The 20,934-nt window shown below is 32.3% G+C and overlaps 9 protein-coding genes across 9 annotated transcripts; 4 read left to right on the top strand and 5 right to left on the bottom strand.

The window, feature by feature from the left end:
* Window positions 1-36: 36 nt before the first annotated feature.
* FG379_000631 (uncharacterized protein) lies at window positions 37-711 on the top strand (the record flags this gene model as incomplete). The annotated part of the gene is made up of 1 exon (XM_067326041.1): window positions 37-711. One exon carries the CDS (start codon window positions 37-39, stop codon window positions 709-711), a length of 675 nt encoding a protein of 224 aa, XP_067182427.1.
* A 377-nt stretch (window positions 712-1,088) lies between these two features.
* Window positions 1,089-1,496, bottom strand: FG379_000630 (histone H3; the record flags this gene model as incomplete). Its single annotated transcript, XM_067326040.1, has 1 exon — window positions 1,089-1,496. The coding sequence occupies one exon, from the start codon at window positions 1,494-1,496 to the stop codon at window positions 1,089-1,091; it is 408 nt and encodes a 135-aa protein (XP_067182426.1).
* A 991-nt stretch (window positions 1,497-2,487) lies between these two features.
* FG379_000629 (uncharacterized protein) lies at window positions 2,488-4,551 on the bottom strand (the record flags this gene model as incomplete). The annotated part of the gene is made up of 1 exon (XM_067326039.1): window positions 2,488-4,551. One exon carries the CDS (start codon window positions 4,549-4,551, stop codon window positions 2,488-2,490), a length of 2,064 nt encoding a protein of 687 aa, XP_067182425.1.
* A 1,196-nt stretch (window positions 4,552-5,747) lies between these two features.
* On the top strand, window positions 5,748-6,935 carry FG379_000627 (putative NLI interacting factor CTD-like phosphatase; the record flags this gene model as incomplete). Its single annotated transcript, XM_067326037.1, has 1 exon — window positions 5,748-6,935. One exon carries the CDS (start codon window positions 5,748-5,750, stop codon window positions 6,933-6,935), a length of 1,188 nt encoding a protein of 395 aa, XP_067182423.1.
* Window positions 6,936-7,121: 186 nt separating this feature from the next.
* FG379_000626 (uncharacterized protein) lies at window positions 7,122-8,936 on the bottom strand (the record flags this gene model as incomplete). Its single annotated transcript, XM_067326036.1, has 1 exon — window positions 7,122-8,936. The coding sequence occupies one exon, from the start codon at window positions 8,934-8,936 to the stop codon at window positions 7,122-7,124; it is 1,815 nt and encodes a 604-aa protein (XP_067182422.1).
* Window positions 8,937-9,279: 343 nt separating this feature from the next.
* FG379_000625 (DNA-directed RNA polymerases I) lies at window positions 9,280-9,610 on the top strand (the record flags this gene model as incomplete). Its single annotated transcript, XM_067326035.1, has 2 exons — window positions 9,280-9,374; window positions 9,484-9,610. The coding sequence occupies 2 exons, from the start codon at window positions 9,280-9,282 to the stop codon at window positions 9,608-9,610; spliced, it is 222 nt and encodes a 73-aa protein (XP_067182421.1).
* Window positions 9,611-10,795: 1,185 nt separating this feature from the next.
* FG379_000624 (heat shock 105kD protein) lies at window positions 10,796-13,273 on the top strand (the record flags this gene model as incomplete). Its single annotated transcript, XM_067326034.1, has 1 exon — window positions 10,796-13,273. One exon carries the CDS (start codon window positions 10,796-10,798, stop codon window positions 13,271-13,273), a length of 2,478 nt encoding a protein of 825 aa, XP_067182420.1.
* Window positions 13,274-14,673: 1,400 nt separating this feature from the next.
* FG379_000623 (uncharacterized protein) lies at window positions 14,674-16,437 on the bottom strand (the record flags this gene model as incomplete). Its single annotated transcript, XM_067326033.1, has 1 exon — window positions 14,674-16,437. The coding sequence occupies one exon, from the start codon at window positions 16,435-16,437 to the stop codon at window positions 14,674-14,676; it is 1,764 nt and encodes a 587-aa protein (XP_067182419.1).
* Window positions 16,438-18,725: 2,288 nt separating this feature from the next.
* On the bottom strand, window positions 18,726-20,288 carry FG379_000622 (articulin family; the record flags this gene model as incomplete). The annotated part of the gene is made up of 1 exon (XM_067326032.1): window positions 18,726-20,288. The coding sequence occupies one exon, from the start codon at window positions 20,286-20,288 to the stop codon at window positions 18,726-18,728; it is 1,563 nt and encodes a 520-aa protein (XP_067182418.1).
* Window positions 20,289-20,934: the final 646 nt, after the last annotated feature.

Here is a 20,934-nt window from a genome sequence, read left to right as displayed (position 1 = left end):
GTTGCTTGATAGTGATTAAAGTTGTGTTAAATATAAATGAGTGAGGAATCAGACCAATTCACGGTAACTGGGATTACAAATGAGGCCTTTTCTGATGAGTCTAGGACAAAAGATCCAACTTTCTGGATTTTGGAATCAAAAAAAGAAATCTCAACGGTCAAAGATGTTTATTACGGCTTAAGAGAAGGCTTGAGGGCGAACTGTGCTGATAATAATAATTCTCAAGTTGAAGAAAAACTAAAATATATTATTCCGGGTGTGTCCGCAAATTCTGATTTACAATTTGAGAATGGTGCTGCGACTGAGCAAAGCATTGAAGAAAAGACTCAAGTCAATGACATTATGAAGATAATTGAGAAATCAAGTGAATTGGGAAAAGAAAACATTCAAAGGATTGACGGAGTCGATGTGACCCTTTCTGGATTTGGAGGAAAACCATTTGCTTCTTCGGAGAAAAATATCATAAAAAGTGAACTAACTCTCGATCAAAGAGTAAAAGCGAGCGAAGAAATGGACGAGTTGCTCCTCTCAACACTGAAATCCCTAGTTGAAGTTGATAGACTAAACAACAATGTAAACTTCAACACTGATATTAACTTTAACCCCAACTCAAATATAAGCAAAAGTTTGGGTGAGATGAAAGAAATGTTAACAAACATGTTTTTAAGGACGTTTAATCCTAGCGAACACAGCGCCGCAACCTCCATGTAGGATGGTCACGCACTGGCCAAGACTAGGTAGCCTAGGACCCGTAATAACTCGTACAAATCATCCCTGCACTCTCTTCGTTTCTACCAAAAGGACAATCCGGCTCAGCCAGCCCCAACAAGTTAAAAGAAGCAAAGCTAGAAATTAAGAGGCTTAAACTAAGTATGGCGGCTAGTGCCGCCCGGGGGAGCAAGCAAACGCATGCATATTAGGGAAATCCATTAGTAATAGGATATTAGTACATAATGGATGGACAGAAAGCTCTTACAATTTCAGAATCCTCAAGGAGCAGGTTATGACAATGCTCAGAGATCAATGACGGAGGGACCACATCCTCAACCAGATGAACCGGCAACAAATAACCACCAGCACAATTATATTTATCTTTCTCCACGGATACGACGAGCAAGCTGGACATCCTTTGGCATAATGGTAACGCGGTGAGCATGGATGGCACATAAGTTTGTGTCCTCAAACAAACCAACCAAGTAAGCCTCGGAAGCCTCCTGCAGAGCCATAACAGCAGATGACTGGAATCTCAAATCAGTCTTGAAGTCTTGGGCGATTTCACGAACCAATCTTTGGAACGGCAACTTCCTGATCAAAAGTTCTGTGGATCTCTGGTATCTTCTGATTTCACGAAGGGCAACAGTTCCTGGTCTGTATCTACGTGGTTTCTTGACGCCACCAGTTACTGGTGCTGATTTTCTTGCACCCTTGGATGCTAATTGTTTACGTGGTGCCTTACCACCAGTTGATTTACGAGCTGTTTGTTTAGTTCTAGCCATTTTATATGTTATTTATCTGAGTTACTCTTGAAATTTTTTTAGCTTTCTTAAGTGACCTTGTCGACACAAAATGCAGGCAAGTGAATTTTACGTCACTCTATTTTTTCACTTACACCGGTGTATTACCACACTTGGTGTATAAGCCCAGAATTTGTTTTCCACACTATTAAATATCCACTTTTTTCACATAATCCCGCCTAGATATTGTATGAAAAATACATAGGAACATACAAAATTGTTAAAATAGTGGACAAAGAGGCGCTAACACATCAACAAAGTAGTTAAAGTGATAATAAATACTGCCGAATATACAATAAATGTTAAGCAAATTTAAAATATACTTATTAATATACTTAATATACCTGTTTATTAAGACACCTAAACTACAAATAAATGTAAGGTAAAACCCAAACTGGAATTTTAATTATTTGTCGTTAATAATAAAATATTAAAAAACATCTGGCATAGATTAGTTCCTCTGACAATAAGTACATGAACATGTGTACTCAATGGGACCAGTACGTGTATGTATTATATATTCAATTACAACCATCTCCTCCATTCATTCAATCTTACCCACTTCTCGTTTGATATCGCTAGCTCCCCCCCTCTTCATAAGTTGCTTTAATGCAGTGCAATTGTCTTGTTGAAATTCATGTAGTTATCTCTTGTTCGTTTGTTTGTATGTGTGTGTGTGTATATGGAGAGTATCCACAAGGTTCTGTGAATAATTTAATGCAAACGAGTTCGAATACTTGAGTTTCCACTCAATGTCCGTCTTTATTCCTGCTTAAATGCCCAGAAGATTAGGCTATTAGACATCCAGACAACGGGAACAGGAACTAAAATGGATCGGTCTATATAATCCGGGAAGTGGTGAAGGTGGGTGGTAATTAATATCTTGAATTTCCGTTGTTTCACAAAATTTGTGATTTGTAAATAGAAAAGTGTGGCATACTTGTGTTTGTATGTAATGTATTCATGTAGTAAATCATGACAATTTAAACAGGTTATTTTCTATTATCTCCCTTAGTTTTTTCTCAATATATAATGGTGCAGTTGAAATGGAATAATAGTGATCCATTGTAGATGATGCATCTATTAGGGTGCTTCCGAGAAGTCCTTGCTTAAATCTATTTATATGATGATGAATTTGTTCTCTGGCTTTATGTATAGCAATAGTCATATCCTTTATGTTACACGATGATTGAAACCTAAGTTTTTCTCTTTCCATCTGGTCGAATTTATTAACCAATTTGAGTTTCCTCCACTCATTAAAGTTTTCCCAACATCCAGTCCACTCTGGACCATATATGTTATTTCTTAGTTCTTTAAAAAATCTCTGTAGAACTTGAATGGTAGTTAGAAATTGCTTTGCCTGAGTAGCTACAGATTTATCATGAGTTAAAAATTTATCAACATGATATGATACACTGCTATTTTCATTAATTAGCTCCTCAATAACAGTGCTCCAGGTGTCTGCTAATATTATAGTTTCTGTTTTTGAAGCATGATACACCACTTCATCAACAAATCTACGTAACTCAATAATATCTTCTCTACGGTCAGGTCTGTATATTCTGCATGGTGTTTCAATAAAATATTTATCCATACCTTTATAACTAATCATTTCTTTTGTTAAATCAACAGCAAACGAAAAATCAATAATTCTAAAGTTTTCTTGTTTAAAACGTATAACACGCAATCCACGTTTCCTTTTAGAGTTAATAGTGTCACTAGCTTTATATTTTGTTGGGTCATTGTCTAATGTTTCTTCTAAATTAGAACCAAACGTTATGCTATTATCAGGTGTATTGGATTTGCTACATGAATTATCCTTATTTTCATCTTCTTTGTTATCACTATAACTTTGTAGTTTTGCTTTATTTTTGGTATCATTGTTGGGACAATTATTTTCATAACCACTCTCTGAATTAAATTTGCTCAATGATTCATTCCTCTCATTAAGCCTTTTTGTGATTTCTAGAGGAAGGCTATTCACCTCCATCATATTTATATATTGATCATCATCTATAAGAAATCCTTGACCTTCTCTAATAATTTTGGTTATTTCAATGGGATCTGTTAGATATTCCTCTAAAATCATGATATTAGGATGGCATAAGTCACAATGATAAATATTTTGTTCCCAAATTCTTTGTAGAAAATTAAGAGTGTGATCCAAAATGGATAATCTATACCTTAGCCTACCCAATATTTCTCCAGCTGAGTTATTTATACTTATCCTCAATAGCATTTCCCTTCTTTTTATCGAGTCAATATTTTTATTTTGTGTATTCCTAGCAGCAACCAGGTTACCATATGCTCTTAAAACTTTCCTGAAACTGTTTTTCATGTGATAAATCTCACTTTGACGCAACTTTCTAAGTAATTCACTCAGAGTTACTCCCTCCAGAAACTGCATAAATATAAAGCGATCAAATTCTGCAATTGGTGAACCCCACTTTGTTGTTATTGTATAAACATCTGGGCTAATATAGTTACCTAGTGTTTTTTTACTTGATAAATAACTTGCCATATATTTTTCCATCAAAAATGCTATATTAAATTCGTGACTAATTTTATTTGGGATAGCAATAGGTAATTTGTCCAAATACGCATGTCTATATTGCGTTATTAATTTACTATTTTCGCGTTTGATAAAAACACGTATGCCTTCATTATTTGTTAATAAATCCTTTTCAAAACACTTATAAGATAGATCTGTCCCTATCTCGCAGTTTTTATACATTCTAAAATTCGGATTTGTCGGGTAGATCATTGCGGATATTCCCACGCCGAACATCCCTCCAAAATTCAAAACAACATTTGAACTACCATATTCACATTCTATAAACGAGAATTTGCTATTATTGCACAACAGCATCTCCATTTCAGCAACAAGTTTTGATCGTTCAATCATTACTTGTTTCTTAACCATCTTTTGCCTCTTGAGACTTTTTTTAATCTCCTCTTTGTAAATTTCATCTACATCTGATCCACATACTAATCCATTAATAAAGAAAGCAAAAAAACATATAAACAACCAACCCATAAATCCGAATATTATCCCAATTTTCTCTTTTTCTCTCACTCGCTCCATCAAGTATTAAAAAAAAACACTATGTCTTCGCTCTCATTTAAATATTTTTTTTCTTGTGATCTCAACAAACAATTACCCAAAAACTATATGAAACAATTATGCAAACAGATTAGTCTGTATTTTTCCAGTAAATATCTTTACTCACGCTAAATAAATTTAATATTTGCAGTTCCCTTTTTTTTACTACTTTCTACATATTTTCTGCTCCCAAGTCAATTACAGACATTCGTGCATAACGTATGCGTCTCATTAGAAACTTTAGGCGGTACCCCTTACATGCAGCGGGATGAAACAATTAAAGAGGGCAATATTATATTCTTTAAAAATAAGTTGCAAATGTGCATGAAGTGATAACGGCTAAAAAATTATGTATTCGTATTAACCATTAACTAAATTACAATAGAAAATCTGCAGCTATTAAATAATATATGTCTACTTCTGTACATCTGCCTGAACTTTTTAATAATATTGGTTTCATATAACAGTCATTTACTTATATACAAGTGAACTAATGGTATGTGTGGAAATATGTAAATAGTGGGGAAGTATACTACTCACTGTTTGCGTTTTACTATAACTACTAAAGGTTAGAATAAGACTAATCATTTTTTTCTAGCTATTTTTATTTTATATACATTATTTTTACAGTCTTACACCACAAAAATAATTTTATGTCTAACATTAAAATTTGTTATTTATTAATGAAAATATATGTATGTTAACACCATCATCTATATCATTGCTCTTATTGCCGTTTTTTCTCTTTTCACTAGTTGAATATAGGGGGTTTGGGATCGTGTTTCATAATTTAAAAATAGTGATGCCATCATTAGAATAAGTAAATATGAACATAACTGAACTACCTGTGAAAAAGTTACAAATGACTCTTCGTTTAATATGAATTAATGTTTTTTTCTCTAAAAATAAATAAACTATCAAATATTTTTGGCCCAAAGTGCTGATAAATGGACCTTAAATAAAAGTGCATCATAAATCAAAACAAAAATAATTTCGTCTTTTGTTTTATGACTAATAGCAAAAAATAATTTAGGGTTTAGTGATTAGGTTTTAAGCTTTAACTTTTATAATATTTTGATCCCTAGATATCAATTAAAAAATAATAGCAATAATTAAGTAGGGAAATTTTGATGGCATCGTTTAAATACAAACTAAAGAGGGTTAGAACTTTTAATGGAGATGATTATATTAATAATGAAGAATTACCTCTAAAAACGAAGCTATGTGACGATGATATAAAAGAAGGAAATACCGACAAGAATCCAAAAATAGTTGAGAATATAATTGAAGACAAAATAAGTATAATTGAAAATACCCAAAGTACAATAGAAGATGAAGTAGAGGTGATTAATGATATACCAAGTTATAGTTTGCTAAACAAGGTGGAAGAATTTAAGGAGATAATGAAGCATCTTCAATTAGACACAAACCCTAAATCATTTAGAGACGATGAAAATTTGTTAAATTACTGTTTTTTGATATCAAAACCAACAAGAAATAACGTAATAGGGTTTACGTTTCATGTGGCTATGGAAAATATAGTGACTGGAAGACCAAGAATATTATCTCGAGCAATGTCAATTGCAATAGAATACCTATGTTGTACAAAATTCCCAGATAGGGTGATTTATGGAGAATGTAAAAATATGAGTTCGTTCATAGTAAAACCTTTTAAGGAAGATTCAAATTTGTTTCTAAGGGGATTTCCACTATCAAGATCACAAAAAGAAAAAAAAGAACACGGTGATTTATTAATAGTTTTGGACATGGATGAAACATTGGTACATTGTACAAATGAACCCATTAGAGGTAATATTAAACCTGACTTGCTCGTAAACATAGCTGCATTTGAGACTCCATGGGCTGTATACTACAGACCATTTCTTAAATTGTTTTTGGATTGTGCTTCAAAAATAGGTAATATTTGTATATTCACAGCAAGCACAAGAGAATATGCTGAACAAGTTATAAATTCTATAGACCCAAATCAAAATTTAATAAAATATAAACTTTTCAGAGAAAATTGTACAGTTTATAACAAGGGATACATGAAAGATTTGAGAACAATTAAAGGAGCGAATCTTAACAGAACTGTTCTTGTTGATAATTCTTTAATTAGTAATACTCTTCAACTGGATAATGCCATTCCAGTAGACAGTTGGTATGGGTGTCCCAAAGATAATGAACTTCTTCGAGTACTAATTCTGCTCAACAGACTTCAATTTTTAAGCGACGTTAGACCATATTTAGCAAATAGATATGGAATAAGGGAATGGATTAATATGAACAGAATTAGGGACAGTTTAAGACCTATTTAAAACATTAAAACAAAAAAAGCGGACAATAACGTAGAATCTTACATACGGAATAATAGAAATAATTAATTCAAAATTGTCATGTGTTAATTTGTACAGTTAAATAAGATAAAACAAAAAAATATTATTCATTACTAAACTTTATAATAGGAAACTATTTAGCTAGCAAGATAGGATATTCACGTAATGTTATTCTTTTTTTTTCTTTGGTTTAGAAATTGGTCCCCAATTTGATTCAGGGTTAGGCAGCCAACGAGGCGTACTATTATTAACTTTCATTTCTAGAAGAACTTCCGGGTGAACATCAAACGTAATCCCTTCCGTCTCAACTTTCGTGCTTAAAAAAGAAGAATTTTTGTTCTTTTTTGAGGGATTTAACAATGCCCAAGATCTTAAAATGTCCAAAACTACCTTGTCTGGAGCATTTGTTTTTAATGAAAGAGGATCTCTGTGGAAATGCGAAGATTTGTAACCCAAATTACGTAATGCAGAATGAAAAATAATAGGTTTAATCATCTCTATACCGAGAAAATTACAGAGAGAAGGTATTTGGTAGTGTAAAATAGAATCATTAAGTTCTTCTTTTATTGAAATTAGTAAGCCTTTAATCTTTTTATTCATTGTTAACCCTTGTGCGTTGGTATCATTTTTACTATTGATTTCAAATTCATTACAATAATTGAGCATTTCTTCTATAAACTCATCATCATAAAGTTTACCGGTATATATTGGCCCACCTATACAATATTTTCCGTTTAAACATTCTTTACATTTAACGGAATAATTTTTATCATAGAGATCCATATTCAATTGATTTACCTTATATTTAACTTTTTCTATTTGATCTGTAATGTCAAGGGATAAATCATATTCTTTTTCCTCATTTGTCTGATTTTCATTTATATTACCAATATTATCATTATTGTCAATGTTTTTCATGCTTCCATTTTTCTCAAATCCATTTTCTCTTTTTCTTTTTGTTTTATTTTTATTAAAAACTCTAGATTTTTCACCAAAGTTTACAACATGAAAACTTGGACAATGTGTACATTGAAGTACAAATCCTGTGGTACTTGAAATATTTTTACAATTCATTGCACTTGTCTTAACTTTGACAAAAACGCGAATATAAAAATCAACACTCGCACTTAATAGTGGTATTACACTTTTTTGGTACTTTGCTCCAGTAGTAATAATTCTATTAAGTAGTAGACGCAAAGACATTTCGTGACCATATGGCTTTTTTAGTGCATTGCCTCCATATCTGTAAAAAGTAACCTCCGGTACGTTACCACATAATACTGGCATATCTGTTGCAGTAAAACATGCTAAACCATCCTCTTCGCATGAATTTAATGTACCATCAATAAACGGAGCACATGTACCGTATGGATCTATATCTACTATTGTAAATCTGGAATCGCTGTTTAACTTATTTTTTGAAGTCATACCTCCAAGTAAAGAATCTAACACATCCTGAATATTGTTTTTACTATTTTCTTTCAATAAACTTATTTCTTTAATCAAATTAGGACTTGACAACGAAAGGAGTTTTTTTGCATCTGCACAAATACAAGTGTATTTATCTTCCGGAATTGAATTAAGTGCAAAATTTTCTTTCATTCTATTTACCGCAAGGGGATCTATATCTCCACATATTAAGTAGTCTATTTCAGAAGATAATTCCTTTAAATATCTTATTGATCTAAGCCCAGATGCTCCTAGTGGTTCCAATAAAGTTGTGGTTAAATGCGAGACATTTACATCAATTTCAGAGGTGCCGTTTCGGAAGGCATCTTTCACCATATTTGAACTGTTGAACTTTCTCAAATCTTTTCTGGAGATGTCTCTCTTTCTAAGATTCAAAAAAGATTTGATTCCAATAATAGACAGATCTCTGTTAAAGACCTGAGCTGGATTGTAAAAAACGTCATTGTTTGTTTTATATATTCTTACTTTTCCTTCAATTATGTACTCATTTTCCAATGTTTCATTCTCTTCCATCTATAAATGTTTTGAAATTACAGTATATTCTTGGCTGTGGGAATAGGTAATTGAAAGTAATATGAATGTTGCCGATATTATACAGAAAATAAAGAATGAGTGAGAAATGATATAGTTTAGTACCTGTATTATTATCACTCCTTAAATATTAATATAAAATCTTTTTTTTCTTAACGTTAGATGTGACAATAATAATTACCGCCTTTGGCGCCACCCATTTATGATTAAATAGTAGAAACAACAATCTAGTATTTCATTCAGATAAATTGGAAAAACGAACCAATATATAACAATATAAATGAATATAGTGAAAGAAGTATTGACAGTGTGATAGTAAAGAATAATGATTATCCCTGTTCGTTGTTTTACTTGTGGAAAAGTAATAGGTAATTTGTGGCAACCTTGGCTACTTTTATTGCAGAATAATGTACCAGAAGGGTAAGTTAATATTATTAATGTTTTCCTGTTACTAAAAAGGTGGTAAAACAAGTGTTAATAGGAGAATATTTTATTATATCGATGTATTTCATTCACTTTACACTTACAGTGAAGCTCTAGATAAACTTGGTTTAAGGAGATATTGTTGCAGAAGAATGATATTAACTCATGCCGATTTAATTGAAAAACTCATGGCATATAACATACATGAAAGGAAAGCATCATCAATTCAATGATATAAAAAATTGATAGGAAGTTATGTAAGCTTATGTTAAATAATGTTATATTTAATTTATCAGTGAGAATTATTCTTTACACTGTTTCCTGTCTAATCAAATATTAAAACCATACCTTTTATATGAAAATGAGTCATTATATATGGACACATCACGACAGATCATATCTATACTCTACAAAAAGTGGTGAGAGACGTATTTACACTATTTAGATGTAGGAGTTATTAAATCCTAGTTAAATTCCTGTTATTCATTATCTATGTTTCACTAATAATACCAATTATTCGTCAATTAAACTTCAGTGTTTTCCCACACAAGTCATATTTATAGCCGTCAAAGTGAGTCATCGTTCCTTCTAAACAACAAACTCACAATTTTTGTGCCTGCCCAAAATACTAATTTATTGAAAGTTAACATTCAAGTAATAAGATATTTGTAGGTAACAGTGAATCGGTATACATATTTTGAAGATAATTGTACAGCGGTTCCGAAGTAATTTTCTAATTCACTGTATCTAATTTTTAGTTGTAAATAAGGGACATACCTGCCAATGCTCTTATTTTGAAGAATAATTCTTTCATTAGCTTTTTCTGGGGGGATTCTAAGATGAAAGTGAAGGGTAAATATCGTAGCGGAAATAAAAGAGTACGCAATAGGCTAAATTAAATAAACACTTACCTATCAAATCTCTTCCCAGAACAAACATATTCTTACTTCTTGCTATTCTATATTCCTTATTTCCTATTTGAATCTTGACTTCTTACAAATATGCAGATAAAACAAGTTAAGCGCGTGCGCCACTTTTGAATTTATACAACCAAAAAATAGTTGTGGTAACGGAATATGGGGGGGGGGGAAGAGAGGGGCGGAATTTGTCGCTTTGGGAGGGATTAAAAGTCGACCTCAGGGAGAAACAAAAAACGCTTTGAAGTCGGAGAGGAGGACAAAGGTGGTTGAGAGGCATGCATGATGGATTAATGAAATTAAAAAATAGTATAATGGCGTTCTTTCTGGAAAAAATTATGGGTTTGGATATACCGGCATTAAAGAAATATAAGTCATATAGTACCTGTCTCACTAATGCGGTATCTATACAAAAAGATAAGAAAGTAGTAAATTTAAAAGTTGAAATTAAGCAGTTTGGTAACTAAAAAAAGAAAAAAAAGTAGGTAAACTTTCAAGAAAATGTCGGTAATTGGTATTGATATCGGTACAATCAATGCGGTGGTTGCGACAATTAACAGAGGGGCAGTAACGACAGTGCGAAATGAGTTGTCTGAGAGAACAACGCCAATACTTGTGGGATACACAGATACAGAACGTTTAATAGGTGAACCAGCATTGACAAAGTTAAAATCAAATTATAAGAATACTTGTAGATATTTTAAACCATTAATGGGAATGCTTCCGAACAATGTAACGGAAGAAGAGAGAAAACATTCATTAGCAGAAATAACATATGAAGATGGTACAATTGGATTTAGGGTGAATTACAAAGGTGCTCAAAAGGTGGTTTCATTGACGAGTGTTTACGCCTCATTTTTAAAAAGATTGAAGGAAAATACAGAAAAGAGTACAGGACAGTCAGTTCGTGACTTGGTTGTTAGTATACCTGGATATTACGATAACTTAGCTAGACAGAATGTATTAGATGCGCTTCATATTGCGGAAGTCAACTGTTTAAGAATAATGAATGAGGAAAGTGCAGTAGCCTTGGACTATGGCATTTTCAGGTCAAACAGTTTTAATGAAAATGAAAATGTAATAGTGGCTTTTGTGAGTTGTGGGGCAGGTTATTTCTTTGTATCAATAGTTAAATTTACAAAGGGAAGATTTGACATACTTTCAACGGTATATGAAAACAGAATAAGTGGGCGTTTGATGGACTTTGCAATAATTGAATACGCAGCCAAGGGCTTTAATGAAAAATTCAAGACTGATTTGCTCAAAGATCCGAAAGCAAGGCTCAAATTAGAGGATTCTGCTACGAAATGCAAGAAAATACTGAGTGCTAATCAGGAAGCAGCGTTTGTAGCAGAGTGTGTGGATGGTGATAATGACATTAATATAATGATAGAGCGTACAACATTCGAGGGATTGTGTGGTGAAATGGGGGGATATATTGTAGAAATGGTTAATTCTGCTTTGAATCAAGCGAATTTGAAAGTAGAAGACGTATCATCAATAGAAATAATTGGAGGATGCAGCAGGATTCCATGGGTTCAAAGGGCAATTAGTAGCGCTTTTAATAACAAGGAACTCTGCAAAACACTAAATGCTGACGAAACAGTTGCAAGAGGATGTGCTTTACAAGCTGCAATGTTGTCTCCAGTAATAAAAGTAAGAGAATTTGCGATGAATGAAAGATTTGCTTATGAAATCCTCCTTTTATGGCAAAATTCACATACTTCTGGCGATTTTAAGTCCGCTACTCTTTTCTCTAGAGGTAGCGACTTTAATATATTAAAAAATTCAACGTTTTCGAAAACCGAACCGTTTGAAATTGCATTAAAATACTCTCCAAACTCCTATACTAATAATTTGGACCTAGGGAAATACTTTATTGACCTCCCTCAAGTACAGGATTCAAAGGTAAAACTTTACATTAGACTTGATAGAAATGGTATTGTATCCTTGGAGAAAGTTGAGCAAATCAAGGAAGAAACAGTACTTGAGCCCTGCATGACTACAGGTGATACAGGAGTTGGTGGAGCTAATAGTACGGGTGCGGCCACATCAGAGGACGCAAGTTCAGCTACAAAAGGTGAAACGGAGAGTGGTGCTAGTGCTTTCTCGTCTACACCAAATACTGAAAATATTAGTTCTGAAGGTTCTGCTCCGCAACCGCCATCGGGAACAATGAAGACTAGAGTTAAAAGAACGAATGTGCAATTTAGATTAAGTGAATCATTACCTGGCTACCTGTCTCAGGAATCAAAGACTACATTTAAGGATTATGAGGCAAGAATGAGTTCCGAAGACTTGCTAATTCATTTTACGAGAGAGAAATTAAATGAGTTGGAGTCTTATGTATTTGATATGAGGCAAAAAATATCTCCTGGTGGAAATTTGAATAAATATGCTGCAGATCAACAAATTGAAACATTCCTGTCTTACCTTTCTCAAGCTGAGAATTGGATCTATGATAATTACGAGGGTACGAAAGAATTATTCGAACAAAAATTAGGCGAGTTAAGGCAATATGGTGATCCTATCGAAAAAAGATATCAAGAATCTTTGCAGATGGAAGAGATTCGGTCGTATATGAATTCGATTATGGAGAACTTTCAGAAAATTTATGATAATGTTGAAGCACAATTTACTTCTGAAAGTAAGGAAGCTGTTATGAACGGACTTTCACAGAGGTATCAGGAATTCAGTGAGGCAGTCAGAAAGAATTTACAGGACAGAAAATCGTTTGATGATATGATTGTTTCCATTGATTCTCTTAAGGAGATGTGTTCTGCAGCGCAAAGATACTGTACCGAAACTCTTGTGCCCATTCCAAAAGTACAGGAGCCAAGTTCGGGTGGTTTCGACTCCAAATCTGATGATAATGCAAATTCAACAGATAATGCCACAGGAAGAACGGAGAATCAGGATGTTGAAATGGAGGAAGAACAAAATGATGCTCGTGATGAGTCTGAAATGAAGGTTGATTAGTTACCAGGATATTTTCTTGTTTTAAAGATACAAACTAAATTTCGAAGATCTATCCAAGTAAGCCAGGTGGATAGGTATTTAGGTTGTGAGCAGAAAGGGGTAAAAACCGTAAATGACCCAAAAAAAAAAAAAATTAGATAAGTGTTTGGTTTCATTTGTTCTGCATTATGTTTAACATTTCTTTTTTTTCCTTGATGTTTTTATTCGCCATTGTTATTTTTACTTCCTAAACACGTTACAATTACATCACTCAATTACCTTGCGTGATGTATGAAATGGAGTTTACTATTCATCTCTACCTGTGAGTAGTTCGAGGATTTGTAGCGTTTTCTAGTGTAGAATTGCAAATAATAACAGATGATGAAGCATCATAAAATTAATATTTTCTATTTCACAAAAGAAAATATACGTGAATATATATGTGTATACATATATATATAATGATACAAAAACTTGTCACTCTAAAATTCACAAGAGCCGTAGCACTATTTTTATATGTATTTTAAAATGAATGTATGAAATAATAGTAATAGCAATACATTTACTATTATTGTGATTACAGTTGCCATCTTTTTAATTCTCATTGACCTTCCTATAGTATATGTTCTAATATTACACTTGTATATGTAATCTTAATCATTTATTAAATTTATGGACACATATATTTGTAATATTTAAGATAGATTGTATGCGTCAAAGTTGAGGCTTTTCAAGCATGTGAAATAACTTTATATATTTCACTTTATTGCTTAGATATAACCACGTATTTAAAACGAATCCATTAAATATGCTATTGTTAACATGTAAAAGATAATTGAATATGCATTCACTTTTATAAGTCACAATAAGAAAAATGATAAATAGTTCTGCTTTATTTAATATTGGGTAATACAAAACCATGTAATAATAATAGTAGTAAAATAACTAATTATTGCCTTTTATTGCCATTACGGTACATACATTATATATACTTGATAATGTGTTAATTTCAGTTTCAATATATGAACATCTTTTCTGGAAAAAAAATAAACTCATGCCAGGGGTTACTTTTTACAAATTTTAACAAGGCTATAGATGAGAAAATGCATTTCAAACTTTTTTTCAAAATGGCCAATGTATTGAATACTTATTTGCCTCAGTTTATGATTGAAACATAAATAAGAAAAAAAGGTATCAGCTTATTTTTGTTTTATTCTAATTAATCCAATAAATATAACTTTGAATACAAGTAGAAACACAAACTTTAAATATAAAAGTGAGCTTATAAGTTTGAGTTATAATTATCCCCAATTATTTTAATAATTTGCACGTGAATACCTTTGCTTCTATATAGTGAAAATGGTTAATTACCCCATACAACCTTATTTTACCTCCTGACTATTTGATTGAAAATAATTTTCTCAATTAGTATGAGCAGCATTACTTGAAATTAACTCGTTTTTTAAGTCACCATTGTTAGTAGTACAATTGAGATGATCATCCATTGGTTCAATAGTGTTGGATTTATTTGTGATTTGCCCGTGTGTATATAAGTATGTTGGGAGTGGTGGTGGTACTTTTTTCCCATTCCTATATCTAGGCCTGTTTTTGTCATACTTCATATAGCATGCATTACAACATATTTGTTTATCTATAATGGTAGAACTATGGCTACTGTTATTACTTGTACTGGAACCAATGTGTTCGTTGGAATCGCAGTTATCACCTCCGTGGGTTTCATCGACTTTAAGGGGGGAATTCTCATCCTTGTTACAATTTGACGAAAATAATTCGCCTAAGTTTAAAAACCTCCATTGAGAAGTTTGTGTAGTACCACAAACAATGCAAATAGCAGAATTTTTATCTATCTTTCTTCTGGCACCAACATTACTGCCATTATTATTACCACTACTATTTTTTGTATATTTTCTTGTTCTCTCGGTCTTTCTACCTAGACTTTTTACGCTTTGGGATAGTTTTGTGTAGTTGGATATAGAGTTTTGATTAATTGACGATTCGAAAGCATCATTATGAGTTGGACCCCAAGCTCCTAGAGTAGAAAGGTCATAGTTATTGTCTGAATGATTTAATATTGAAGATCTAGATGTATTTGTTTGGCTGGTATTAATTGGGGAAAGCAAAGAAGCAAGAGAATGGGAGGAATTAATCGGCGAGTTTGAGGTGGATAAAGACCTACCAATAAAATTACCATTGGCATCGATCCCATTGCAATTACCCATAATTCCACCTATATTATTACCCAAAGCTGACAAATTTGAGTTCTGATATAGTTGTGATAAGCTTGCCAGTGATATCATTTTTGGGAATTGATTTGTCTGAATATCTGAATATGAACCCATGTTCATACAGTTTTGTGTGTATGTCGAAGGTGATGTAGCTGATTGGTTAGATGATGATAGTAACTGAGGTAAGTATGGGTTCAAATTATTACTGCTGTTACTGTATCCACTTCCCAGAATTGGTAGATACATTGACACCAATATTCTATTATATAGTGCCAATTGTTGATAATATGAGTTCAAATTATAAGGTACGGAAGCATTGTAGTTACTCCAGTCAATTTGTGAATTTAAATATTGATTATATAAATTGCTGAAGTCAATTCCATTTTTCAATATATTATTATCTATTATACCAAAACCTCCATTGTTTGTATTTACACCACTCAAACCTGGTATTTCTCTTTGACAGTTATTTCCGCCACAAACTTCACCAATTAATGTATCTTCATTATCATTATCATTGGAACCAGTGTTATTACTATTTATTACATCAACACTGTTTATCTCATTGTTCTTATTAATGCCGTTATTTATTAAACTTGGAGGGAGTAGTTGGTTAGTATTTTGTGTTAAGGCCGAGTAATTCAGAGGGTAACAAAAATTTTGTAACTCTTTATTTTTGGTTTCATCATTTATTCTTGAAAACATGGAATATAACTGATTTATATTTGAGCATGAGTCCTCTTTTTCGCTAATGTTTTGATTAGGTGATGAATTTGCACTTGAAAAAACGGTTGGAGGGCTATCTGGGATAGTATGAGAAGCGATTTTAGATAAATCTTGTGATACTTTATCCATTAAAGATGAAGAAGCTTCAACAACTTCTTTATTAATTTCCTTCATTACGTTATTCAATATATCTGTATTGTTATTTATAGACATCATATTGGAGAATCACACCCAATAAAAATATTTGTAATTCTTTTTTTCGGGTTATTCTGTACCTAAGTCTTAAGTTTGTGTAATAATAGTCTAATCTCAATTTATTGTATTAAATATAAATTTAAATTGGAGAATTTTGGCCTGAAACACATATATTTTCAAGTTCAATACCAATTCTATTTTCAACAGATTGGAGTGTGAAAAGCTTTATTTAAACTTTAAAAGTGTCAAAAAATTCTTTTCTTTTCGTCCTTACACCAGAGCTTATGCAATTTTTTTTCGTCTTCAGATCTCCAAATTTGTTTCTGTATCAACACATTTTACAAACAACAGGCCCTTCTTTTAGGTTTGTTTTACAGATTTATAATAAAAATATACAACTTATATAAACATAAAATAATAGTTAACAACTTAATAATTTCTTATTTTATTAATTTGATTACTTTATTGTTCTATAGATACCTTTTCTTTATCACTTATTGAATCACGTCTTTTCCAAGCGTGAATGTAAGTTTCCTCCTCTTGTTCTACTTTATTATGTATCACCCTTTTGTTTTTATTTATTGGATAGTATCATTAATTTGTTATGTTATCTGTTTATCTCACTTGATCTGTAATCTAAAATTATACCGTTACTTGCAATTAATGATTTTTAATGTATTGTCTTTTTTTTTGTTAAGGCGCCAGTATGTCTCGATATGATGTATATTTAAGATTTTTATCATGTAACCAAAATATTGAAAAAATTATAAATAGTGTATATATATATTTTGGGCAGAATAGTTGGTAGCAGAGTCACAACCTTTTTGATTACTGCTGATACATGTTCTCTGAGTTTTTGGGGCACATTTTCGTCATTCCCACATCATATTTTGATTCTTTAAAATCTATACCGTCAAATGGCATCCTATTTTTTCCTTTCATTCCATAATATACTCACTTGACACTTTGACTTAAAAATCACGGCCATCAACATTTCTAAATTTGTTTGTTAAATAGTGAGAAGTAATACATAGTTTAGTAAAACTAGCAAAAAGGTAGTTACAAATTATAATGAGAATTAAGATTTAAATGCGTCTACAAGTGCTAGTAGCAGTAACATGATAAATTGAAATTTCACTTCTAAATAATTACTCTCGAAAGCTTGTATTATCATTACGGGTTCAAAGTCAGAGTTGATTTCACATTAGTTAAATTTTGTTTCACCAAGTACGGCTGATGTAAAAGAAGCCTCAAATCAACTCTAGTATTGAGTGATGCAAGGATTATTAAATTCAGTCAAATTAGTCTCACAGTAATAATTATTATTGAATACAACGCTATTGCTATAATTACACAGTCAGTTAATAATTTTTGTTGTCCTTCTCTTTTTTCTCAGTTTTTATTTCTTCCCACCAAGATGGTTGAGCCACCTCTACTGGTGGATCCTTTATAAAAGTTAAAAATAATTTATATTCATTAAAACCTCAAATCGCTTCCAGTGGGCAATTTATACACTTACCTTGCAACAACCAAGTATCTTAAATAGAAACAGAGGATCAAAACTCATCTTCTAAGTGCCATTAAAACTTATCTCCTTTTAAATACAAGTTATTTATTTGATATTACCTACTGCCTCATTTAGCGCCTTCCAATCTCGGCCATCTTGGTACTTTAAATTTACTAAGGGGGAAATTCAAATTGTTTTCCCCCCTGAATCTCAATTATCTATTTTGCATACTATCACTACTTTCACAAGCTTGGTCTTATTATATTACGCTATTTGTAGCTAATTTAGACTTACAAAAAAAAGAAAAAAAAGATGTAGATAGATCTTAATAGAGTTCTAATGAATGAAATCGAACATGTTTACAATACTTTGTTAATAATCAACTACTTATTTTTTTAAATCATTAACTTTTGCATATTGCCTTTGATCACTTGTTGCCATTATAATAAAGTTTTCTTTACCTTTAATACTATTAACTCGCGTAATTAAAAGACTCAAATGTCTCATCATTTAATAGTAACGTCAGATAAACGACAAATAAATGCACCACCTCTAAATATAAACGTATATTGTTTATTGTCATTTATTGTTGCTTGCCAATAAATATATTTATAGACAATGATAGCCTGTTATTACCTGTAGTAGTATTGGCCAAAATAATAAAGTAACGATGATAGTAACCCCATTAATCTGCATTCACTTATTTATCAGTAATATTATGTATACACTATAAAACCGAATTATACAATATAAATTTTGCATTAGTGTTGCCATTCGAATATAATCAATCTATTTATTTCTAATTAGGTAAAGTCTGCTGTTCAAGAACCTCCGCGTTAGAACCTTCCTTCTGAGCATCACTTGCATTGCAACACATGGATGTGATAGAGAAACCATCCTGTTGCGATAAATCAATATTTTCAGGCTTGATTGGAACAATATCCTTAGGTAAACTCAAAGGAGCAGCACCTAGAACAGCCATAGGTATACACTGTTGAATGGGATATGTAACAATAGGTGTCTGATCCATAGGGCCGAGAGTGTCTACATTAACAACATCCTTAGATTCAAGTCCTCTTATTAAGTTCTGAGCACCAGATGGAAGGGAATCAATATCAATAACACCAGCAGCAGCTTCGCAACCACATAACGAAATTTGGTGTGGTGCTAAATTGACCTGTTGTGGTGCACCGGTGACAAGATTATATACTGCCTGTTGTTGTAACATAAAGAATTCCTGCGTATACATCTCCTGTGTTTGGATAGTTGGTGTAAGAATCCATTGATTTTGTAAATAAGTCATCATCAATGGATTACCTGGAGACATTGGCAATGGATCCCACAATTGTCTTTGTAAGTTCATCTGTCTCTCGAAGCTCTGCATTCTCTCCAAGCTTGGCTCTTGGTTCGAATCAATACCATCCATAGCTTCTCTATAAGGTGTTATCATTCTATCTATTTCCAACTCACCAACTAATATTCTCCTTTCCTCTAATAAGTCAGCATTTACTCTCATCCACATTGCATGGAAGTCAGCCTGAGATAACTCTGCAGGATTCATCAAGTGTACATCCATTTCTCTTTCTCTCTTTCCGAATTCAACATCAACAGGAACCGGCTTGATAATATCTTCATAAACAAAGTATGGTACCTCTCTAACACATTCAACTTCATATACCTCTTCAGTCATTTTAAACTTTGGAACAACTCTTTTTCTAACTGGTATTGGTACAAAATGATCACGAAACTCTAAAACTGGAACATGGACTGGAACAACAAAAGGTTTTGGAACCATATAGGGAACAGGAAGTTCAATAAGTGATGGAACTGCTTCTCCAACAGGAACTCTTGTAATATTTACAACAGTATTCGAATCCATTTCCACTGAACTTGGTGGAAAGATTGGGAGGGATTCTGGTGCATTAATAAATGGTTTCTCTGGTTCTTCTACATACGTTACTTTTTCTACAATCTTCTCAACTGTTTTATATTCAATAACAGGTTTTGTTACTACTTTTTCAACTATTTCTTCCTTTGGCACATATTTTACATTATATCTGACCATTGGTTCCTCCACTATTTTCTCTACGGTCTTAATTACTGGAACCTCAACAACCTTTTCCTTGTACTCTGGAACTATACGTGGGACTGTTCTAACTACTTCTTTCACTTCTATATCTGGAACTACTGTTTCCACCAATTTTACTAATGGTATTTCATCACTTCCTGCAACCACAGAACCCTCCTGTGGAATCTCCAAAGTTGGAACAACCACATTATTACGCCCTTGGACCTCATCATCTGCAAAACGAGCGTGATTCTCACGTCCTGAGGCTTGACCTGAACGCTCACTATTACTCATCTTGTATTATAATTATTTTATCTTCTTCCTTATCCTCTTATATTTAATTTTTTCCTTTATTGTACATATACACATATACATATATATACATTTATTTAATACATGTATTAGACGTAGACATGTTAATTTATTATCTAAGCACACAAATACTACGTCATACTTTTGTTTTTATCCCGATTTAATCTCACAATTACATATGGTTTTTAATTAGGAAATCCCGCCTATGTCTTGTATTTATGATCTCTAAAATTAATTTTCGAGATTATATTTGAAATAAAACAATGAAAGTTAAAATATGATATAAATTAAAATAAGTAAACATAAGTGAAATAAATTTGGGTGGTTTTAATTTGAGTTAGTAACGATAATTTTGTGGTTATTTGTACCTATCTAGCCTCTTTATTTCATTGTTTATGCTAAGGTGTATTATTTGTCATACTATCTCTTTTCTCTTTTGATACCTATCAATGTCTTGTAGATTTGTGCCTATTATTTCATCGCTCGTATGTAACAACTCGTGTCATTTGTGGAACTTAAGGATAAATGAGCGGGTGGAAGGTGGTCTATGTGATTAAAACAAATTCACGTTTGAGTAACTACTAACAAACGTGCAAAAGGAAGCACAGTAGTAAACGGTGAGATCAAT

The sequence above is a fragment of the Cryptosporidium bovis genome, assembly GCF_009768925.1.
Source record: "Cryptosporidium bovis isolate 45015 chromosome Unknown contig_14, whole genome shotgun sequence".
NCBI lineage: Eukaryota > Apicomplexa > Conoidasida > Eucoccidiorida > Cryptosporidiidae > Cryptosporidium > Cryptosporidium bovis.
The sequence above is the reverse complement of the archived record's forward strand: the minus strand, read 5'-3'. Positions and strand labels throughout refer to the sequence as shown.